General features: G+C 45.2%; 1 protein-coding gene across 1 annotated transcript in view; it reads left to right on the plus strand.

Moving 5' to 3' along the window:
- The window catches only part of SV2C (synaptic vesicle glycoprotein 2C), a 214,759-nt gene extending 192,812 nt beyond the window's left edge, over positions 1 to 21,947 (plus strand). The window contains exon 13 of the mRNA XM_029942459.1: positions 14,422 to 21,947. Coding sequence (XP_029798319.1) covers positions 14,422 to 14,605 — 184 coding nt within the window. The 3' untranslated portion in view covers positions 14,606 to 21,947. The remainder of the gene's footprint in view (positions 1 to 14,421) is intronic.
- The last annotated feature ends 288 nt before the right edge of the window (positions 21,948 to 22,235 follow it).

Below are 22,235 nucleotides of genomic sequence, written 5' to 3' on the forward strand. Positions count from 1 at the left end.
TTGTCAAAGATGATTCCAGTTTCTGCCTGTGCAGTTGAGTGGATGGTGCTGGGCATTTTGAGACTGGGACACAGGAGGGAGAACAGGTTTGGGCTGGCTTCGGGGAGAGAATGCGTACCATTTTGGACATGTTGGGTTTTCATATCAACCTGACGTTGTCTGATAGGCATTTGAATTAGTATTTTGGATGCCCGAAAGACACCTGAGCTAGGGATAGCATGTTCATTCACTAATTTGTTAAACAGATGATTTTGGAATATGAATCATGTGGCAGGAATTATTCTGGTTCTTGAGATAGAGCAGTGAACAAAATACACAGAACCCCCTGGCTTGATGGAGCTTATATTCTAGTTGGGGAAAGACAGTCAATAAACAAGTAGATAAGCCAAGTAGATATGTCAAATGGTCCTAAGTATAGGAACAATAAAGCTCATTAGGGCATAGAGGACACTGGGTTCAGGGACTGACCATTAATAGAATGGCCTAAGAATATGTGACTATAAAAGATGACATTTAAGCAAAGACGTAGGAAGATACTTCAAAGAGAAGAACATTCACAGCAGAGGCAACAGGGACTGCAAAGGTCCTAGGGTGAAAGTGCAGGAGACCAGTAGGAGGAGGGCAAAGAAGCTTTTTACCCTGGAGCAGCATGAGTAAGGTGGACTGCAAGAGGCAGTAGGTCAGAGTGGATGCAAAACGCTTTGGTCTTCATGCTGAGTGACACAAAAATCCAGTGGAGGGTTTTGAGCAGAGTAGTGACATGATCTCAAGGATGTTTACAAGGAGAACTGGCCTTTGTATTTAAAATATATTATAAAGGATCTGAGTTGGAATCAAGGAGACCAATTAGGAGTACACTGCAATAATTGTGGCAAGGTACACTAGTGCCAGTGGACAGAGTAAGAATTGGTGCGATTCCAGGGGCGCCTGGGTGAGTGTTCAGTTTGGCTCAGTTCATGATCTCACAGTTTGTGAGTTTGAACCCCACATTGGGCTCTTTGCTGACAGCTCCGAGCCTGGAGCCTGCTTCACATTCTATGTGTATGTCTCTCTCTGTCCTCTCTCTCTCTCTCTCTCTCTCAAATAAATAAATAAATAAATAAGTAAATATTTTTTAAAAATAAAAAGGGATTAGTTAGATTCTGAAAATATGCTTTTCAGACATTGCTGAAAATTTGGATGTGAGATATGGGAATGGGATGTTGGGGGAAAAGATATTCAGAATGACTTCAAGATTTTTGACCAGAGCTGCTGAAAGGCTCGAATTACCTTTGTTGAAGCCAGGAAGATTGTGTGAGGGGAAAGTTAAGGAAAAAGAATCAGACGCTCAGTTTTGTTCATGTTAAGTTTGAGATACTATTAAATATCCAAGTGGAGATACCAGTTAGGCAGTTGCATGTATGAGACCAGAGTTCAGGAGAGAGGACTAGGTGGAAGGTAAAAATGCGAGCCATTTCAGTGTACAGATGAAATTTAAAGTCATGATGTCAGATGACACCACCCAAGGACAACACGTAGATAGAGAAGATGGGAGTTCTGGGGACTCAGTCCAGAGACATGAGAGAATTCAAAGGTCAGACTGATAAGGAGAAGTAAGGAAGAGAGATGGAGAAGGAGCACTGAGTGAGATAAAGGGAAAAGGCATTTAGTTCCATCTTGGGAGCCAAGTGAAGAAAGTAGTTCAGGAGCGGGAGTCATCAGGTATGATAGATGCTGGTGATGGACCAGAAAGATTAGGGGAATTTGTTACTAGATTTGGAGTTATAGCAGCTACTAAACTACTGGCATGGAGGTGAAGACAGGGGCCTGCTCACTGGTATCAAGGCAAAAGCCCAGTGGCCAGACTGCCATTCAAGGCAACAGGTGATCCTAAGGCAGCCCCAGGTTTGACGCGATCTTGAGGATTAGCTGACTTCTGGTGGGAGATAAATGGCCCCACCTGTAAAGATAAGAGGACCTTAGGGACAATAAACACACGTACACATGTGCATGTTTAAAGACAACCGGCCATCCCTTTGTTCTTCTGCACTCTTGTAGCATAAGTCTCCTGGAAGTTGGGCTGGTGACTATATGTGGAAATCAGGCAGTAGGGTTAGAGCAGCCTGGAAAGTAGTTCAAGTCAAAGGAAACAGAAAACAGAGCCCTACATAAGAATAATGTGTCTGAGAAGGCAAAGGGTCTAGTCTGGGGGTAAAGCTGTCAAGGTAAGAAGATCCAGAGTTACCACAGCACATAACAGTAGAGGCAGCAAGGTTAGTGTACCTGGCTAGGAGACAAGAAAGGGTTCAATGGGCCAAAAACTCAGGCCAGGAGAGTAGACCACAAAAAACAGCCTGTCAAAAAGTGGTCAAACTAATAAGGAGGTATCGTCACCTGCTAAAATGAGGCCTGACATTGAGGGAGGGCTTTGTAAGTCAGAAATCTCTGTAAACTCTACACTTAGCACAAGAGGACAATAAGAGCTCACAGATGACCCTCAGTAATGTTCACTGGAACTGCCTCTTGCCCTGGCCAGAACTAGCTCAGGTGCAGGGGGCGTGGCAGAACTACTGTGAAATTTGAGGAGAGGGAGGTACATCTCTGTTCATGTACTCAGCCCTGGCCAACCACCTCCACTGATCCTCTACCTTCCTCCCAACTTGACCGTAACCGCTGGGGATCCTTGTGGAAGCTGGCTGCCCAGTGCCCCTGAGGGCCTACCACAGTGACTGGGACCCCATAGTCCATAGTCTGTGTGGTGCACTTCTTCCTCCAACTCTGAATTCTGAGGCATGGCCTTGAAGCAACAAGCATACTTACAGTTCTGCTGGGATTGGGGGGTGGGAGTGGGGGGCAGTTGGGACAATGGAAGAAGCAAGTAGTCAGTTGGGTTTTTGTGTCTTTGAGGCTGAGACAGGTAGTAAGGCTGGGAAGACAGGACAGCTTTGAGAAGCATTACAAGGGAAGAAATGGAGAGCAGAACAAAATGATACATCTTTGAGGTGTGAGCATTATTGAATATACAAATCATTATATATTTTGATGATTTCTAATCATCCCTATACAATATCAGCCTCTGCCCTGTGTCAAAAATAAGCAGGGAGACTATTATATGTACTGTACACAATGGGCAAGTGGTAAGATGTGACTCTTCTAACAGATGGGAAATATGATTACTGTGCCCAAAAAAGGACAGATTTTCCCAGCTTGTCAAAAATCTAAAAGGGAGCCCCCCTCCCACCCCCTGAACCACATTGGTCCAGGAGAGCTTCTTTTTTCCATCATGTCTTCCCACTGAGGTGCTGCCACCATCTAAATTGTCTCGACTGGGAGATGCCAACACAAAATACGTTCCACTTATTGGGTTCAGTCAGGGCTGGTTGGAGTCCCGCCCTCTCTTATAACTATGAAAACAATAATAACTTTTCCCTCATCACTTCAAATCTTCAAAGAGTAAACAATATGTAATGATGAGTTGACCTGGATTGATCTAGTATTCACTAATCCCATTCTTTACCTCCCTTCTTTTCCTCCCCTCCTTGGTCAAGATTTAAAACCCCCCTGAAAAATCCTAAACATAGCCCACCTCATGTAAGAGGATACATGTGCTGGCTCATTTTCATTCTTAGCTCCAGCCTTTCTGTCATTCTGGGTCCAAGCAATGACCTCCTGCTGTCACACTGTGGGTGTGGCACATTCCCTGTGTCCTGATGGCCCAGGGGCCCTATTTACCCCTTCTCCATGGAGCTCAGGGCAAGGAGCTCCCACCTGTGAAGTGATAAAACCCAAGCTGTCCCCAGAGAATCCCTCAGCCCAGCAGGCCTGTCTCATGGGTATTCATCCAGCCGTGTCCCCCTCAGCCTTTCTCTGGCCCCTGGCCACCTCCTTCCTCCCCCAAGCCCTTACCCATGCACAGTTTCAGACATGACCTCAGAGAGCATTTGAAAGTAAGCCCCTGATTGTTCCCACCTGCCATTCCCCGCTCTTCCCAGTCAGCTGCCGCTGTCACCCAGTGCTGTGGGGTGGTCCTTCTCCTGCATGAGCTGAAACCAAGGCATCTGCCCAGAATTAACCAAACTAACCCCTCCCCTGAGGACTGTTATTGTTTAGGCAGAGAAGTTCCCCATTCCCTCCCCATGCTCTGTCCTGAAGGTCTTGAATCCTGGATCTCTTCCTGACCAGCTGTGTGACCTCAGCGAGACCACTCAGCATAACTGTGCCTTATTTGTTTGGGATACAAAATGAGGACATGCTACATCTGTGGCTGTGAAGATAAAGACCATACTGATTTTTTTTTTTAAGATCTTGAGATGAAGTATTCTTTCATTCAACTATCGTTTCTAACCAACCTACGCTCCATCTGTGTCCTTTCACCATGCCTTATTATTCTTTATAGGCCTTTTCATTGTATTATACATGCTTATATTGTATGTGACCTGAGTCCTTTTGGCCATTCAGCCAATCTCAGACCCTTTCTGTCTCCAGCAGAAGTGTAGTGTGAGGGGTGAGAAGTATACTTCACCCACCTCCTCTCCCCCATGTAGTCTGTTACAGTGGCAGAAAATCCCTCCAAATGTGCCCATGGGCACATAAACGGTTAAGAAGCCTGTTTGGGACTCCAGGGAAGTCCATCTCCGTGCCCTTGGGTACTGAACCAGCCCTGCCGTGAAGGGCCATGGGAATATCATATGTTGATGGCAGAACCATCTCACATAGAGCTGGTCGGCCCTTTAAGTCTTGGGATGCAGGACCAGGGGCTCTAGAATCTGGAGTCTCAGCTAAGGGTACTATCCACCAGTTTTAGCTGGCTAGGCTTACAGGATACTTGTTCACCTGTGGTGCTGAGGGCAGAACATTCTTTCCACTCAACTGCCTATCAACCACTCATCTCAAGAATGAAAAATTGTCTCTGTGTCCATTAACAAACTCTTGCCTGCAGATTTCTAAAATGATGTGTAAAGCCCCAAATAACTTTCTCTAGCTTATTGATTCCTGATTAACATGTTTTAAGTTCTAGAGTATAGAATGACTTCTCTTTATACTTTCAAGTACTTTTTTTTTTAATAGTTTATTGCCAGGTTGGTTTCCATGTAACACCCAGTGCTCTTCCCCACAGGTGCCCTTCTCCATGCCCATCACCCCCCTTCCCCTTTCCCCCTCCCTCATCAGCCCTCAGTTTGTTTTCAGTATTCAAGAGTCTCTCATGCTTTGCCTCTCTCCATCTCCTTAACTTTCTCCCCCCTCTTTCCCCTTCCCAAGTACTTTTAAAGCAAATTACCACCCAGAACCTGCCATGTTAATGTGCATGTTTGTTCACTATCTATTACCCACCAGAACATGAGCTCCTTCAGGGAGAGACTTTGTTTTCATTATTTATTAGCATAGTTCTAGACAAATGGGAGGAAGGGAAGCGAAGAGGGTGCTTTTGAAAGTTCAGCTGGTTGGAGCGCCTGAGTGGCTCAGTTGGTGAAACGTCAGACTCTTGATTTCAGCTTAGGCTGTGATCTCAAGATTTGCGAGATAGAGCCTCATGTGCACCGAGCATGGAGCCTGCTTGGGATTCTCTCTCTCCTCCCCTGTCTCTCTCTGTCTCTCTGCTCCTCCCCATTTGCTTGGGTGCGTGTGCACATGCTCTCTCTCTCTGAGTAAATAAACTTTTTAAAAATGAAATAAAATAAAAATCAAAACTAAATGAAATAAAATCCAGCTGTTTTTAAAAAGCACGATTTTCCTGCCGTGTGGGGTCTGGCACCACCACCCTCCATCTAGGGGAGCTGCTTAGACCTGTTCCTCTTGCCTCCCCTCTGGCCCCCTTTCCACCTCTGCCATCAGAGTCTGGGACCTCCCAGCCCTTCAGCTGCCAGCTCCCCCTTGCCAACACACTGCCTACTGCAACCCCTCCCCCTCCTCTCTTCCCCTTCCTCCATCAACAGTGCCAAGGAGGCCTAGCGCTGCCAGAAAATACCAGGTAACTTAGATCAGTCCTTTAGCCTTTCTGGGGCTTGGTTTCCTCATCTGAAAAATGGAGGCAAGCCAAACTCTGTTCCGAGGATGTAGGTCATCTGTTTAACCTTATGTAATCCTCACTCCAAGCTTACAACATAAGGAGTTTACTCCATTTTCTGGTTAGGAAAATGAGGCACAGAGAGGGGAAGTCCCTTGCCCTGGGTCACTGAGACTCAAACCAAGCTGTGTGACTCTGCGGTGCTGCTCCCAGAACAGACATACCTACCTGTCACCTAGCAGGTGTGGCAGGGAGGCTCTGAGAATTGGCTTCTTTTTTTTTTTTTTTGGTTTATTTATTTTTGAGAGAGAGAGAGAGAGAGAGAGAGAGCAGGGGAGGGGCAGAGAGAGAGGGAGACACAGAAGAAGATTCAGAAGTATGCTCCAGGCTCCGAGCTGTCATGTCAGCACAGAGCCGGATGCAGCACTCAAACCCAGGGCCCACTTCGATATCACGACCTGAGCCGAATTCAGTTGGACGCTTAACGGACTGAGTCACCCAGGTGCCCCTGGGAATTGGCCTCTAAGAAGTTCACCTGGTAATTGGGAAATACAGTCCTGTTCAGGAATCCTAGCCTTAGATGAACTCCGAGTTCCCTCCGAGTGCTGGCTTTCACTCCATCATTATCTACCCCGCCCTGGCACTGACTCACCTCCTACCTAGCTTCATTAGATATACCCAGAGACACAAAGACTTCCATTATCGCTGGACTGCCAATATTTGCATATCAACCGCACAAGCTGTAGGAAAACCCTTGACGGCAGTGGGAGGGAGAGGGTGGGCTACTTTGGGCCCTGGGATTCCTCTAGGCTCACAAATCATAGGTAAGTCCTTCTCCACTTGTATGTGACTAAGGCAGGCCCTGCTCACAGCACCCCAGGGTGCCATCCTCCAGGTTAGGGAGGACACACACGCACACACCACACACATACTCCCACTATTTACCTGGATGAGACAAATTTTCCCTTCTTCGAAGAGCGGAAAATAATTGAATTCAGTCTTTTCTGAGTTCAGAATGTGACACTGGGATATTTCCTCTGTACAAGCAAAGATTACAGTCTTACATCAGTAAACATGCCCGTTAGAATGCCCTTTACAGAAATCTACTTCCAAGATATTTTTAAGATGTCGGGAAATTCCTTAGTTATCTTGGAGGGGTAGCAATGGTCAGGCCGAATCCAGACAGAGCCCCGAGATTGGTATAAGCCAGTCCTTAACAGGAGAGCAGAGGAGGTCTGGGAGAGGCCCCATGGCTGCCCAGAGGTTAGAGAAGTGGATTGCCACTGAGGGAGCTGTGAAAAGCAGAGGAAGTAAGAGAACTGGAGCAGGGAGAAGAAAGGTTGGATGAGACCTTTGCCTTGGATTCCTTTCCAGGGAGCCACAGTCTCCCTCCTCCCTCCCCTGCCACCGTATCATAAACATTGCCCCTGCCTGTGTTACACTGCCTCCTAGTTCCTAATGAACACATCCAGCCCTTGCTTGCGAAGGTGTCCATTGCAACATCATTTGTGTTCCCCAGTTTGGAAATTTCCCCATTATCCAGTGGTATGGTTACAGAAATGATGGTTATATGCTGGATCATTTCATTTTAAACAAAACACAATCAACATAGGATGGTTTTATTAATGTTTGTGTAAAAAAGCAGAAAACAAAATTGTATAAATCCTATGATTCATAAAACTATGGTTATGAAAACATGGATATGAAAATATGAAAAATATGGAAGCACAATGAAAGGAACTCAGAAATGAAAACCAATTTGGGGGGGTGTAGATATTTTGCTTTTGAAATTTCCTTTGGTATAGAAAGGAAAGAAATCAAATCAATTCAAAAATAGAATTTTCTCTCGAAGAACTACAGAGTTCTCAGCCTGGGATACACCTTAGATTCACACAAGACTTATAAAAAATACCGGTGCCTGGGTTTCCAGTAGAGCAATAAAGTCAGAACTTCTGTGGGTGTGGCCCTACGCATTGGTATTGCCACATCACTATGGTTTTTTTAAATATATATATTTCTTTTGAGAAAAAGAAAGCACATATGTGAGCAGGGGAGGGGCAGAGGGAGAGAAAGAGAGACAATTCAAAGCAGGGTCTATGCTGTCAGCCCAGAGCCCAACACAGGGCTCATTCCCACAAACTGTGATATCATGACCTGAACTGTAATCTAAAGCCAGATGCTTAACTGTCTGAGCCACCCAGGCACCCCCATTTCACTATTTTAAAAGCTCCACAGGTGATAGTATGCACCCAGTTTGAGCAGCGCTGGGTGAGGCTATGGTGATACATGTCCAGGCGCCCTAGTTTAAGGAGATTGCTCTCTGACCCCAAGTTGAAACAGATGCATGAGGAAGTGCGGATGCTTGTCTAGGAACTGGGCCGGGGGCAGGGGGAGTGGCCAGCAAGCCATTTGGTGCTCAAGGAGCCTCTGTGGGATGTCTAAGGCATACCTGAGTGGGGTGCTATGGAGATAAGTTAGATGTGAGGGTGTTTTGAGAGAGAATACCTTTGTCCACATTCCATCCCTCACCTGACAAGCTCCTCCTGCTCCTTCAAGATGAATTTTCTTCTCGTCCATCCCCTCTGAGAAGTCTTCCCTCAGTGCCCCCATCCCCAGCCTGAGATCACCTCCATCCTCTGCACCCCCGTAGCACCCTGTGGCTCTCTGTGTTTTTGCTTTTAGCATGTTGTGTGTTCATGATCTTTTTGCATCCTTCTTAAGCCAAAAGAGGACTTTATCTTATTAATTTTGGGGCCCCGAGTGTAGTACGTGGCCCATAATGCTTAATGAATGCTTGTTAAATGAATAAATGCATAGAAGGATGTGTAAATTAGGACCATATCAAGGATCATCTTGGGGTGTCTAGTGCTCCCAGCATAGCAGTCCAGTAGCTCACACGGAGGCAGTGGCGAAATCACTCTTTTAGGTTAATCCAGGAAACTTGCCATCATTTGTAATGTTTCCATGAGAAAAAATGAAATTTATGTTGTGCTTTAAAAAGCCAACTTCTGGACGAGTCTTTAGATCACAATGTACAGTAGTCCCCATTATCCGAGGTTTCCCTTTACGGGGTTTTGGTGGGTGACTCATGTCACCTCAGGGCTGGAAGCAGATGAACCTCCTCCTGACACTGTGCCAGAAGGCCAGCAACCAATGGCACGTCACAGTGCCTGTGTCATTCACCTCATCTCATGTCATCACAGCAAGAAGAGTAAGTATAGGAGTGCTTGGCTGGCTCAGTCACAAGAGCATACTATTCTTGATCTCAAGGTTGCGGGTTTGAGCCCCACACTGGGTGTAGAGATTACTTAAAAATAAAACCCTTAGGGGCACTTAAGGGACTCAGTTAAGTGTCTGACTCTTGATTTCAGTTCAGGTCATGATCTCACAGTTCATGGGATCAAGCCCTGTGTTGGACTCTTTGCTGACAGCATGGAGCCTGCTTGCGTTTCTCTCTCCTCTCTCTCTCTGCCCCTCCCCCATTAGCATTCTTTCTCTCTCTCAAAATAAATAAATAAACATTAAAAAAATAAAACTAAGAACATCTTTTTTTAAATATTTTTATGCTTTTTATTTATTTTTGAGAGACAGAGAGAGACAGTGAGAGCAGGGGAGGGGCAGAGAGAGAGGGAGACACAGAACCGGAAGCAGGCTCCAGACTCTGAGCTAGCTGTCAGCACAGAGCCCGGTGCGGGGCTTGAACCCACAAACTGTGAGATCATGACCTGAGCCGAAGTCAGATGCTTAACCAACTGAGCCACCCTGGCACCCCAGAAAATCTTTAAAAAAAAAACAGAAGAGTGAGAACAGTACAATATTTTGAGAGACCATATTCACATAACTTTTATGACAGTATATTGTTATAATTGTTCCACTTTCCTTTTAGCCATTGTTTATCGTACTGTGCCTAATTTGTAAATTAAACTTTATCCTAGGTAAGTATGTATAAGAAGAAATATCATGTATAGAGAGTTCAGTACTATCTGTAGTTGTAGGCATCCACTGGGGGTCCTTGTTGGAGCACCCTTTCTGCAGATGAGAAGTATTACTAATTTAAGGACTGCCTATACTTTCCAAAATGCCCCTTGCTGAGTCCTTAGTATTCCTTTTCTAACTTCTACCACTGATTTGACTGAATTGTCCCAAAAAAGTTTTTCCCCAAAGTTTAGACTAAATGAAGAGAATGCTTACATTTTACCCCTTCACAGGTAAACTCCATGAACTGAGTCTGGATCTACCCCCATTTCAAGCCTTTCTAAATGAGCATTTAATTTGTTTTCCTTTTTTTATATATTTTTTAAGTAGGCTCCACACCCAATGTGGGGCTTGAACTCACAACCCTGAGATCCAGAGTCTCCTGTTCTCCTGACTGAGCCAACCAGACACCCCTGGATTGTTTTTCCCGACTTCAGCAATCAATGGGGCAGATAGTTCAGTCAGTGCTTAAAGCTGGCGCTGGCATGGCCCTTGCCACACCCCGGGCACTGCCTAAACGCCGCTGTTAGTCAGAACATCCCCTGCTTCTTCCCAGGAGCCCCACAAAACCCACCGCTGACCTGCACTGAAGTCAGAAAACCCAAACAACTCAGGTCTTGATCTCAGGATCTTAAGTTCAAGCCATGCTGGGTGTAGAGCCTACCGAAAAATAAATAAATAAAAGAATAAAAATATAATAGAAAACCTTACAAGAAAGAGGCTAAATGTGAGGGCAAAACTATCCTCACTCTCTCCAGAATGAGAGCAGCAGTTTCCTTTTCCCAGCCTTTAACCAGAGCTGGAAATGAACTTTGTGAAGGTCCTGGAGAAGCCCCAGTGCACCTGCAGTGAGGAATGCCTGGCGGCCACACCGACCATCAGCTGAGTCCAAGGGCTGTGGTAAGCCAGTTCTCTGCACTGGCCCTGGGGTTCTCAGACAGGAGGAGTTAAGGGTGCAGGGACAAGGCCACTTTGATAAAATGTGGAACAGGATTGCTTTTGGAAAAAGAATTTCCACTTAAAAGACTTAAGTAGGTTGAGCAAGAATTGAAAACAAAGGATTCTGGCTGGAGAGGTAGGGAACAAGGGGTGGAGTTTATAGAAAGATAATACATCATTTCATTCTTTCTCCTTGGTATTTGTTGGATAAGAGAAGGCACGGAATGTCTTTGGTCTGAAAAAAAAAAATTCATTAGTTTGCTTTGCTGCTGAGAAGTCAGCCAGTGAAGTGGAGCCTTTGCAAACTCTGCTCTCCACCCTCCAAGGACTTAATGAGCGCGAGGTGACTTGTACTTTGTGTGTCCCTAGAAGTTAATGACATTCCTTTAGTAAGATCAAGGGAATGAATGAACTGAAAGGTTATTTACTTTATAAACAGATAATCTGCAAAGAGAGCTACTTTGAGAATGAATTTTGTAGACAGCTGTGTGTCCAGTGCATAGGAAATCATACCTTTCCACTTGCAAGTATTTGAAGAATTTACTTATCCAAGGAAAGGACGGTCACATTTTCTCAAATGCAAGTGCAAATTTAAGGAAGCTATAATGCTTTTCTTGTGGTAAAGGAAAATGGCGAGTCATAGGATATAAAGATCTGATCCTTGGTTTTGTTTTAGAAGCTTCAGATACCAGATGCTCCCACTGCATGTCCCTTAGGGCTGCCCAGAAATCTCAGGAAGTTGTCCATTTCTCTGCTCCGGTATCCATAACATGAGGAGAGAGCCGCTCATATTCTATACCCTATTCTGAGTTACAGCTTGAGAAAATACAGTTGCTTTAACCCAGCTGTACTTTCTGCTTGGGTCCTTCTGCAGGTTTGGCGTGGAGAGACTTCTTCCTCAGAACAATGTCTTCCTCCTACAGCCACATACACACTAGGCATTTTTCCCAGAATGATACAGTTTATCTTACTACCATAAAATGTATTTGGTAATTTATGACTCTAAAATTTAGAAACTAAAAGGTGGTTTTAAAAAAAGTGAAAGAGGGGCACCTGGGTGGTTCAGTCGGTTAAGCATCTGACTTTGGCTCAGGTCACGATCTCAGGTTGGTTTGGTTCGTGAGTTCAAGCCCCACATTCAGCTCTCGGCTGTCAGTGTAGAGCCAGCTTTGGATCTTCTGTCTCCCCTCTCTCTGCCCCCCACCCTGCTGCTGGCACTCTCTCTCTCTTAAAAAAATTTTTTTTTGTTTTGTGAAAGAGGCCTCTGAAAGGCTACCTACTGTAGGATTCCAACTGTCATATTCCAATATGACATTCTAGAAAAGACAAAGTTACTGAAACCATAAAAAAATCAGTGGTTGCCAGAGGTTACTGGGGGAAAAGAAGGGGTGGGTAGGGGGATCGCAGGGGATTTTTTTTAGAGCAGTGCAATTATTACTCTGTATGATACCATAATGGGGGATGTGTGCCATCATACATTGGTCAAAGCCCACAGAATATAAAACACAGAATGAACCCTGACCTAAACTATGGACTTTAGTTAATAACAGTGTATTAATATCAGTTCATCAATGTAAACATATGTACCACACTAAGATATTAATAACAGGGGTGTGGGGTGGGGGGGTATATATGAGAACTGTCTTTGCTTTTCACTAAGTTTTTTTGAAAACCTAAAACTGCTCAAGAAAGTATTAAAAAAAAAGAGTTGAGCCTCAAGTCATCTCAGTGGAGGTGTGGGAGGCAGTGGAAGATGATGTCATTCTACTTGAGTCCCCTGTGGTACCCAACTTGCAGCTTCCGCCAGTTTCATTTGAAAATAGGTACCGGCATATTAAATCTTATCTTTCTGGTGGTTGTTGCTATTACTAGTTTCTTTGTTTAAAACCAAAGCAAAAAGAAGAAGAATATAAAATTAGCTTACTCTCTTCTCAAGAAGTTCCTGTTTTTCTGTCAGAGATTCTGTCACACCCGTTCCATACTGCAAATAGTTGGCAACTTTGCCACATCGTGGAGGTCCACGTACTCTACTTTTTTGGTCTTGGCCAAAAAGAAGATGGGTGCTTTCTGCCCTGGCCCCTGTACGAACTCCCAGGCTCAGTTCCTACAGGAGTTCCTATTCCTCTCTGGGGTGTGAGAAGGAGGACAATCAGCTGGCAATCGCACCCACAAAAAAAAAACAATGCTTTGTAGAAAATGTCCCTAGGAATAGCACAAGCAGTGAAGAATAGTTGTTATGACTGACTGAAGGAAAGCCCACGCTGATACATTTGCAAATCAAAGAAAGATGTGTACCAGATGCTGCTTTTTTCGGCATAGGAAATGCACTTCCCTCTGGAGGGGGAACAATGTGTGCAACAGTTATCTTGCGTTCAGTTTGCCTTTAATACACACATGTACCCAGGGATGCATAAAAAACTGAACTGGCATAAAGGCAGAGGGAATCCATATTTTTGCATGAGGTCAGTCTCCTGGTGAAGAAAATGAAGTCTCCTACCTAGAAATCCACAGAAACATCCCATTCAATGCACGTTAAGATGGTACGTTTTTGGGGCACCTGGGTGGCTCAGTCGGTTAAGCCTCCGGCTTCGGCTCAGGTCAGATCTCACGTTCGTGGGTTCAAGCCCCGCGTCAGGCTCTGTGCTGACAGCTAGCTCAGAGCCTGGAGCCTGCTTCCAGTTCTGTGTCTCCTTCTCTCTCTGCCCCTCCCCCTCTCATGCTCTGTCTTTCTCTGTATCAAAAATAAATAAAACATTAAAAAAATTAAAACAAAAAAAAGATGGTACGTTTTTTCTTTTCTGAGAATGTGTTAAGTAATGGGATGTGGTCTTATTTATATGCTACCTGCGCATCTCAAATGGCAATAGAGTAAACAAGATCTTTTCTAGGACTATGATCTGATGCTCTCCTATAATATTTATCTGGACTTGATTGCCCACGTGGAAGTCTCATGAGGATGGAGAAGTGCCAATAGCTCCCTGGCGAGCCACTCAGCTCAATAATGAGTATTTGCCTGCTACCAAACCCTTTGTACAGAGAGAGCATGCCAATTTACCTTGATGGCACCAGCAAGGGGAGGAACACAACTGTCATCCCTGATTGTGTGTGAAAACACCATGGCTTTAGTTATTTAAAATCCACCCATCAATTCAGCAATGAGGAAGTAGGGAGTTAAAAAAAATCTGAAGAAAATATGGTCTTATATTTTAATTTAACTCTGGAAGAAGAGAGGAGAGACTTTTCTTCCTGAAATTTCCTTTTTCCTTCTGTTCATGGTAAACTGGAACCCGTGGGCAAGCTAAGAAGCAGTCATGGTGATGAGAAACTCCTGGGCTCAGGGAACAATGCCAACAGCTGGAGCTCCTTGCCCTGGGATGTGCTAACGAGCGTTTAATCATTTCCCTTAATGATGTACGAAATTCTTCTTGGAGATCCTTGAACTCTCCTGCGCAGGACATTTGCGTCTAAGGTTGCACCTGCGGTGTCACTTTGTCAACCTTGTCTTGTGTCTCTTCCCCTTGCAGGGCCACGGGCTTTGGCTTCTTGAACGCACTGTGCAAAGCAGCGGCCGTCCTTGGAAACTTAATATTCGGCTCTCTGGTCAGCTTCACCAAGTCCATCCCCATCCTCCTGGCCTCCACTGTGCTCGTGTGTGGGGGACTGGTGGGGCTGCGCCTGCCTGACACACGAACCCAGGTCCTGATGTAGTAGGAAAAAAGCCATCCGTCCTGCGTTTCTTTCTCCTGCCCTGTGTCCACACTCCTGAGTGACTCAAGGCTTCAGGTTTTTCAGATACCAAAATGTGGTGAAATATCAGAGCACTCACCACCCTTGCCGTCACTAAAATTTATATGCATACCATCCTGCCCTTCGTCTGTGGTTTTGCAGTTTTGTTCACGTGTTGCTATCTTTCCTAATTGGGATGCTACCGGTGGAAGCCTTTTTTAAATGTCCTCATCAGCCAGGCCTCCCTGAGATTCCAATCGCTGAAGGGTGAGAAGCCTTCGCTGCCATAAGAAATAGATCCTGCTTCTAACTTAACATCCACAGGAAATATAAGTTGGCATATTACTGCATTTGTGCTGAGGAGAGGGATTCTTTTTTTTTTTTCTAACAGAGTGATGTTTCCTGTTTACTTAGAAAAGGACACCCAGCAATTCTTGCTGTTACAGCAGGGCCTTTCAAAGAAAACCATGTGGCCCCAAACGGAGCTGGGTGGGGCTCTTCCAGGCATGACAGTGAAGGTGACTCTGCTGACAAGAGAAATAAAGACCATGTAGTTAGCAGCAAAGATCTCAGTGAACGACACAAGCAAGATTTCAGCCCAGTTAAAGACCTGAAAAATATAAGGACAAGGAACCGCAGTACTGTCGGTGATTATGGTCCAGACGTGAGAAAATCAGAGATCAGAGATAGATCTTCCGCCTCGGTTTACCCCCATCTCCTCCCTGGCCTCGCCCCAGCTGCCCTGTATTTTGCCAGATAGCAGATTCAAAGAGGGAAGAACACTTTCTACAAAACTGGATCTGCCTGCCCCATTCTGTCATTCATTCAAACCGTCTCCAGTCTAGAGATGGTCAGTCAGCTATGTTGTTCTAAATGACAAAGTAGGAAGAGATTGACCCCTAGAGCCATTTGGAAATGCAAAATGATACCTTGAGGAGACCACTTTCTGAAGGACAGGGTCCACCCCCACCCCCGCCGCCCCCTCCGAGTTGACTGTGGGCTTTCTAGCAGGCAGCACGGAAGTCGGTCTTTTTCCTCAAGCGGCCATTAGCCAGTGTGTTCTCAGCCACTGCTCTGTGCGGAGTCCCAGGCTGCTTAGTTCACGGGGCCCCCACCTCGCAGGCATGGGCAGCACCTCCTGGTGGTCCGGGGCTGCTCGATTTACCGCTGGAATTTGCCCGCGCCTGGAGGACAGAGGGCAGCAGGACATTCCCATGGGCTCTGAGCTATGTAACTTTCTCACCCCTCTGGCCGGCCCTCCTCCAAGCTCTTCCTTTTTACCCATCTTCTTTGAAATCCGAAGCCTCCTGGTAGACTCACAGTGGAGACCAGCAGCCAGGAATAAATCCCATATTAAAGCAATATTCTTTTCTTAAACTCCATCTTGTAAAGGGTTATCTTTGTTACTTATTATGGCATTTCCAGCAGGCCACAGCCCCAGGCCCCTCCCATCCCCCCGCAGAGGCGAGAGCCTTTGTTTCTAATAGCCATTACATTCAAAGATGGTCCTAACCCTGAAGGCTGTCTACCTCCCTCTCCCCTTCCTAATCCTGCTCCTGGAGCTCCAGGCTGCAGAGTTCAGACTCTGTGAAAAGCTTCTTTCATTAACATAGCCATTAATCGACCACCCCTTGAAGTAATTCAGGTCTGTAAGAGGGGCAGTCTGATGTTGGAGGCTGGCAGGAAGAGGGTGGTTCCCTGGGGAGACCAGCTCAGGGCCCCGAACACCAGGAAAACTCAAACCCCAAATGGCAAAGTTAGCAGGAAGAGGGGAAATCAATAAAGACTGGAAAAGTTCTCTAACTGATACCAGCAAAGGAGGGAAAGAAACAGAACAGACTTTCACTTCTGCCTCTGTAATATTATTGTAAAACAAAGATTCATTCAATCAACCCAGGAAGGTCCCCTATTTTTCTTCCATATGTATTCATTTCCCATTGATTTATCTTCTTAAAAAGGACCATTGTGGGACCTGAGCAAAGCTCTTTTACTTGAACACAGCATGTTTAGTAACAACTGCCAAAGTAAGATGTGTGTCTTCATCAACCCATTCAAAAGAGAGAAATGTCATAGATGTCACTATCGCTAGTCTTCCATGATAGTGAACTTTGCTTACTAGACTGTCTTTACTTTCAGAAATGTCTCCAAGGTCTGTTGTATGCCTAAATGTGTAAAATATCTCCCAAGCTACAGAGCACAGCAGGTGTAGAGTTTTATATGATGGCTGGTTGGGTCAGAATGAGATAAACTAGCAGAACCCCCACCTCGTGAGACCTGACACCACACATCCCTTTCAGAAGGGCCTTTCTTGGCCTTCCCATCACCTGGTCACCTGATCCAAGCCTCCCAGGTGGCCCAAGAGGGATCTATTCTAATCTCCTGGACAGTCTGCAGTCACAAACCTTCTTGGTCACCACCTTACCCACCTTTCAGAGAAAATACAGGTTTTCTCTGCCTCCCTTGCATTGTTCCCATCACCTTGATTTTCTCCGAGAGAGCTCAAATTGTTCCCAAAGTATGTGGCATGGCCTGTCTGGCTTGTTCTGAGGTTAGCTGGATTAAGATAGAGCTGCACGATTAAACAGAAATTCAGCCCTATCAACAGAGCAGGCTGCTGGCACCAGGACTTGCAACCAGCTTCTCATTTCATCCACAGAAGAGGGAAAATGAGAGTATGTATCAAAAGGAAAGCCTAGGAAACAATTCTACTTGCTCCTATATTTCTGACTCTTTTTCTATCTAAGATGTCCTCATTGGAATCAATTTGGAATGCTAAACCCATCAGCCAGGGATCACCTCACACCCGGAGTATCAACCCTGGGAGAGAAGATAGATAGGTCTTGACTTCTTCTCGAAGCTGGATTCATCTTCACAAGCACCAAATAGGTTTAGTTTAGAAACAGAAAAATTAACAAGTGGGCAAGCTGTTTGGGAAACTCCTAGGAATAGGTCAGAGAACATAGTTCCCATGTGGCCTGTGCAGCCAGCTTCCCACGACTCTGAGCATCATCCCTACTCAGTGCTGGTTTGACAGTTATCATTGTGTGGTCAGGAAAGGGGCCTACCCTGCAGGTGGACATGGTTAGAAGACGCTCTGATCACAATGCGACCCCAAAGTCTGTCTCCTATAGCTCTCCTGAGTCCTTACTCCCTTTTATTCTCGAAACAGGAAGACCTAGGCCTGCAGAATCTGAGCTTAATTGGCATCACCTAAGTTGAAACAGGCATCTTCATTTACAAATCTCACTAAATCGGATTTTAAGTATGCAACCAAAACCTGCTTTTCTGCTTTTCTGGATGTCTTTAGATACCACAGGAGAGGTGGGGAAAGAAATGTAGTGACAGAGGGAGAGTCCAAGAGGTCACTGAGAAGGTTCTAGTGAAAGGAGTAAGAGACAGTAAGAGGGATCAAGAGGGAGTAAGTTGAGACTTTCTAAACCCTGGGATCATTTTAGAGCCATCTCATGGGACTACCTTTTGATTCCTTCTGGCAACCAAAATAGACTAAGGTAGCCTCCAATTTTTCTATTTAATATCAAAATGGCCTTTATTTCTTTACCTCTCCTGCACTAAAGTCTCTGAAGTCAGAAATGTCTTGCTTTGGCTTTTACCTGGTATCATAGAAAGACAAGTGGTCAGTTGTTAAGGTGCATATTGGCTGTGTATTTGGTTTTCCTTTAATCCTGTGTCATGCTGAACCGAGTCCAGTGACCAAACCTACAGAAACACCAGTTATGTCACAACAACTAAAAGAAACCTACCCTAGAAGGCACTTTGAAATGAGCTACACATTGCTTACAGTGTTTGTCTCTGCCAAACACAGCATGTTTTTAGGACACTTTCCTCACGATCTGTGTAGTGTAGATGAAAGAAAACTATCAGCATCCCCTAGACATACATGTTCCTTTATCGTTTCAGATACGGAGTGCCGGTTCTCCATGTAATGTTCTTTTGCTCCAAATACTGACCATTCTCCTTATCAAAAGTGTTTCACCAACCATACACAGCCATTGCCAGGGTCTCTTTCTCCAACACCTAGGTCCATTTTAGTAATCCTAGGCTTTTGAGTTACAAGGACATGGCTCATGGGTCTGTTGAGGCCCTTAATTAGGGCCTGCAAGGCTGGGTGGGGCAAAGAGCTGGGCAGAGCATTCACTGGTCTCTTGTCATCTCATGTGATTATTCAATATGTGTTTATAGAGCACTTCCCATGTGCTCGGTTGAGACATTGTGCTGCATGTAGACAGCTCACCCTTTGCTGGACTTAAATGAAGGCAGAGGAAGCCGGAGTGAAAGAGAAAATGTATGTAATGGGATCTCATAGTGAGCCCCCTAACGTATTGAAGTCCCCTCCCCCAAAACACAGAGTGTTGTTTTTACAAATTTAAAAGACACAGTAGCCTACGGTGGGCAGTACAGGAACTACTCAGAAACTGGGAATATCACTGATAGGAGGAGAAAGCCTCTCATTTTCTTGGGTTTTGATGGAAGGACTACTAAGTAATATTTGGGAAATGAGAGAAATGGAGGCACACATGGTCTTTCTCTAAATGTCTCCACGCAAAACCGCACTGAAGTATTACTGAAGGAAAAGAATGCACATCAAAGATAGCTCTGTCTTCATAGAGACATTGGGTTTTCTTCGGAGGAATTCTTTGCCTGGTTTGAAAGGAGAGGTGGGGGCAGGGAGGTCTGGTCCAGAGCTGACAGCGCTGGGGTTTTCTCTCCAGAGCGGAGTCAGCACATCCCTTAACTATGGCCACATCCCCTTCCCGAGGTGTTTCCTTTCTGATTTCAATGGTTTGTAACTGTGTCAACTGCCTTTGCAGATATGCCAGAGCGGCTTTCCCCCACCCCTCTATCCTTGCCAGATAAACCACCCAGAAGACGGGTTCTGACAGTTAGTGGCAGGAGATTTTTAGATTTCAGTTTGAGTAAAACCAGGGCCTATTTTTGCAAAGTATCTTGAAGCTGCAAGGATCTTTGGGGTTCTGGGGCCTGACGGGAGGCAGAGTGGGGAGTAGTTGTTGGTGAGGCCCCCTCTGGGTGCCCTGATTTCCTTTTTCACCCCCCAATCCTCTCCTCTGTTCCTCCTCCAGTAGTACACACTCACTTCTATTCTTCCTCACGTATTCTTCCTCCCCGCCTCCTCTTGTCACCTCTTGACTCCAGAAGTGTACCAAGGCAAGATCAAGCTTTACGGTGCACTTGGGACTAAAAAATGTGCCCATCCATGCCTCTGGTGGTGGCCCAATGGATGAAGAAGGTGTTGAATGGGAGCAGGTGCAGCGGGGGTAAGCTCTAGTCTGTTGGTTTGGACATAATTCCCTAAAGTGGGATAGATTCCCAACTGTTGCTCAATCCTGTGCATGATTAGATGAGTTTCACTAGCATGGAGTCTGAGTGAGGCTTGTCTCTGGGGAGAAGTCTGAGAACTTGACATTTGATTCCCAAAAGACCAGGAAGCCTGAAGCAGGTTCTCAGAATTCATTGACCTGTGGGAGGGAGATGCACCGCTCTGGGCCTGCACTGGGCCTGCTTGGTGCTGAAGGCTGGGTGCTTTCTCTTCAAATTTTCATGCTGCCATTGCAGAGGCTGTCCCTTCTCTACTTACACTACAATATCCATGCTCCCCTTTGAGCCAAGAGTGCCCAAAACTCGAGGAAGGAGAAAGCAATCCTCAGCCCTCTCTTCACACAGGGTTGAACACCAGGCTAGTAGCCTACCCTAGAAGAAGGAGTGCAGAGTGGCTGGCAGATGGTGCTGACAGGGACTGAAGTCCCTGAAAGCCGATGATGGGTTGGAGCAGGCTCACACCAGTTCCAAGAGCCAATCCTTTCAGGAATTTTGTGAGCCAGTTGAGAAACGCAGCCATTACTAAAAATTATGTAAACTTACAATTAGATCATAAATATGCAAAACTCATCACTTTCTAACGATTTTATTACATTTAGTATTATCCATGCCCTTGAGGGAATATATGGTAGAAATACTGTATACTGGTGTGCTACTGCGCACTCTACCCATCTCCAGGTTCAGTGACATCACGTTTGTAACCTGAAAGTGGCCAGGGTAGGAGTGTTTACACCATGGAAATCTACCAAGGCTACAGATCACTGTTAATCATTTGCTTACATTCCCGTCTACCTAACGCCCTGAATTGCGTCGCCTCCCACTGCTTTGACCCAGGCCACACCAAATTGAAGCCTATAGATTTGTGGGTCAGCATTGTCCATACACCCCAGGGGAAGCAATGATTTAGGAAGCTCAACCTCATGTCAATTCACAAAAGGTTTCTTTCTGCATTTGTATTAACTCAGAATAGGACCCACAGAGCAGAGAATCCACTGCTTCCTATGGGGGTTGCTCCTTCGGGGAGAATGTGCAGTCAATTGGCTGTTTTATGCTGTGCAAACAAAAATAAACTCATCTGAAGTTACAAACTGTCTCTCCTTTCACACCCAAGTAGGTGTCCAAGAAGGAATCTCCTTCCTTGCTTTTGACATTCACCAGGCCTGCCTGGGTAGAACTGGACAGACTTGCTTAATCTCACATCCACCACTATATTATACATTTATTGGGCCAAATCTGTGTCCTAAATCAAACAGAAGAAAAAAGAAATGTTCTTTCTTGAAATGTGCTTTTATAACATCTAAACTGTGGTGATGTCTCCTTACCCTGGCCCAGGAACATACTGCATAGACCTTGAGTCCTTCACTAGGGTTTGGATACTGTAAATAAAGTCTTTCTTTCAGGAAAACCGCCATTTTGGACACATGAGAAACTCATGATCTGCTCTCCTTTGTAGTGAGGCCTTGGCAATGGTCCCATCCTTGGTTTTAGCATTTGGATGTTTTGTTTTGTTCTCTCTTGTTCCTTTCCTGTTTTCACTGCTCTGGAAGACTTCCTGCTATGGAGTTCCAGTTACCCCAACTCTACTGTATATACGTGCTGCATGTGTGAACCCCAATAAATTCTGTTTCAGGTTTCTGGAGTTTCCATCTTCAGTACAGCTGGTCCTGTTGTGAACTCATGTCTCTGGTATGCTCCTCTGTGTCTGATTCCCGATTGCCAAAATGTTTGACCAAGTATGTTTTAACAAATGTCCTGAGACATCCATGCGTATCCTTGTGAAAGGGCATGCTCTGTGTGGGGTGACTCGTGTACAGCATAAATCTATCAGATGTGGAAGTGTGTATACATTTCTATGCCAGATACCTAACATTCATGTAACAGCTGCAAAGATATTTAATGTACATCGGATTATTAATAAAAGAGCATTTTTTGCTCCATTATATTCAAATAAAGATTGCTGTTTGACTGACTTCCCTTCCAAGTATGAATTGACCCTTTATAAACAAATGCTTTCTTTGGGGCACCTGGGTGGCTCAGTCGGTTAAATGTCTGACTTCAGCTCAGGACATGATCTCACAGATCGTGGGTTCCAGCCCCACATCAGGCTCTGTGCTGACAGCTAGCTCAGAGCCTGGAGCCTGCTTCAGATTCTGTGTCTCCCTCTCTCTCTGCCCCCCACCCCTACTTATGTTCTGTCTCTGTCTCTCAAAAATAAATAAAAACATCTTAACAATAATAAATAAAATTTTTAAAAATA

Source organism: Suricata suricatta, chromosome 6 (genome assembly GCF_006229205.1).
Source record: "Suricata suricatta isolate VVHF042 chromosome 6, meerkat_22Aug2017_6uvM2_HiC, whole genome shotgun sequence".
NCBI classification, from domain to species: domain Eukaryota; kingdom Metazoa; phylum Chordata; class Mammalia; order Carnivora; family Herpestidae; genus Suricata; species Suricata suricatta.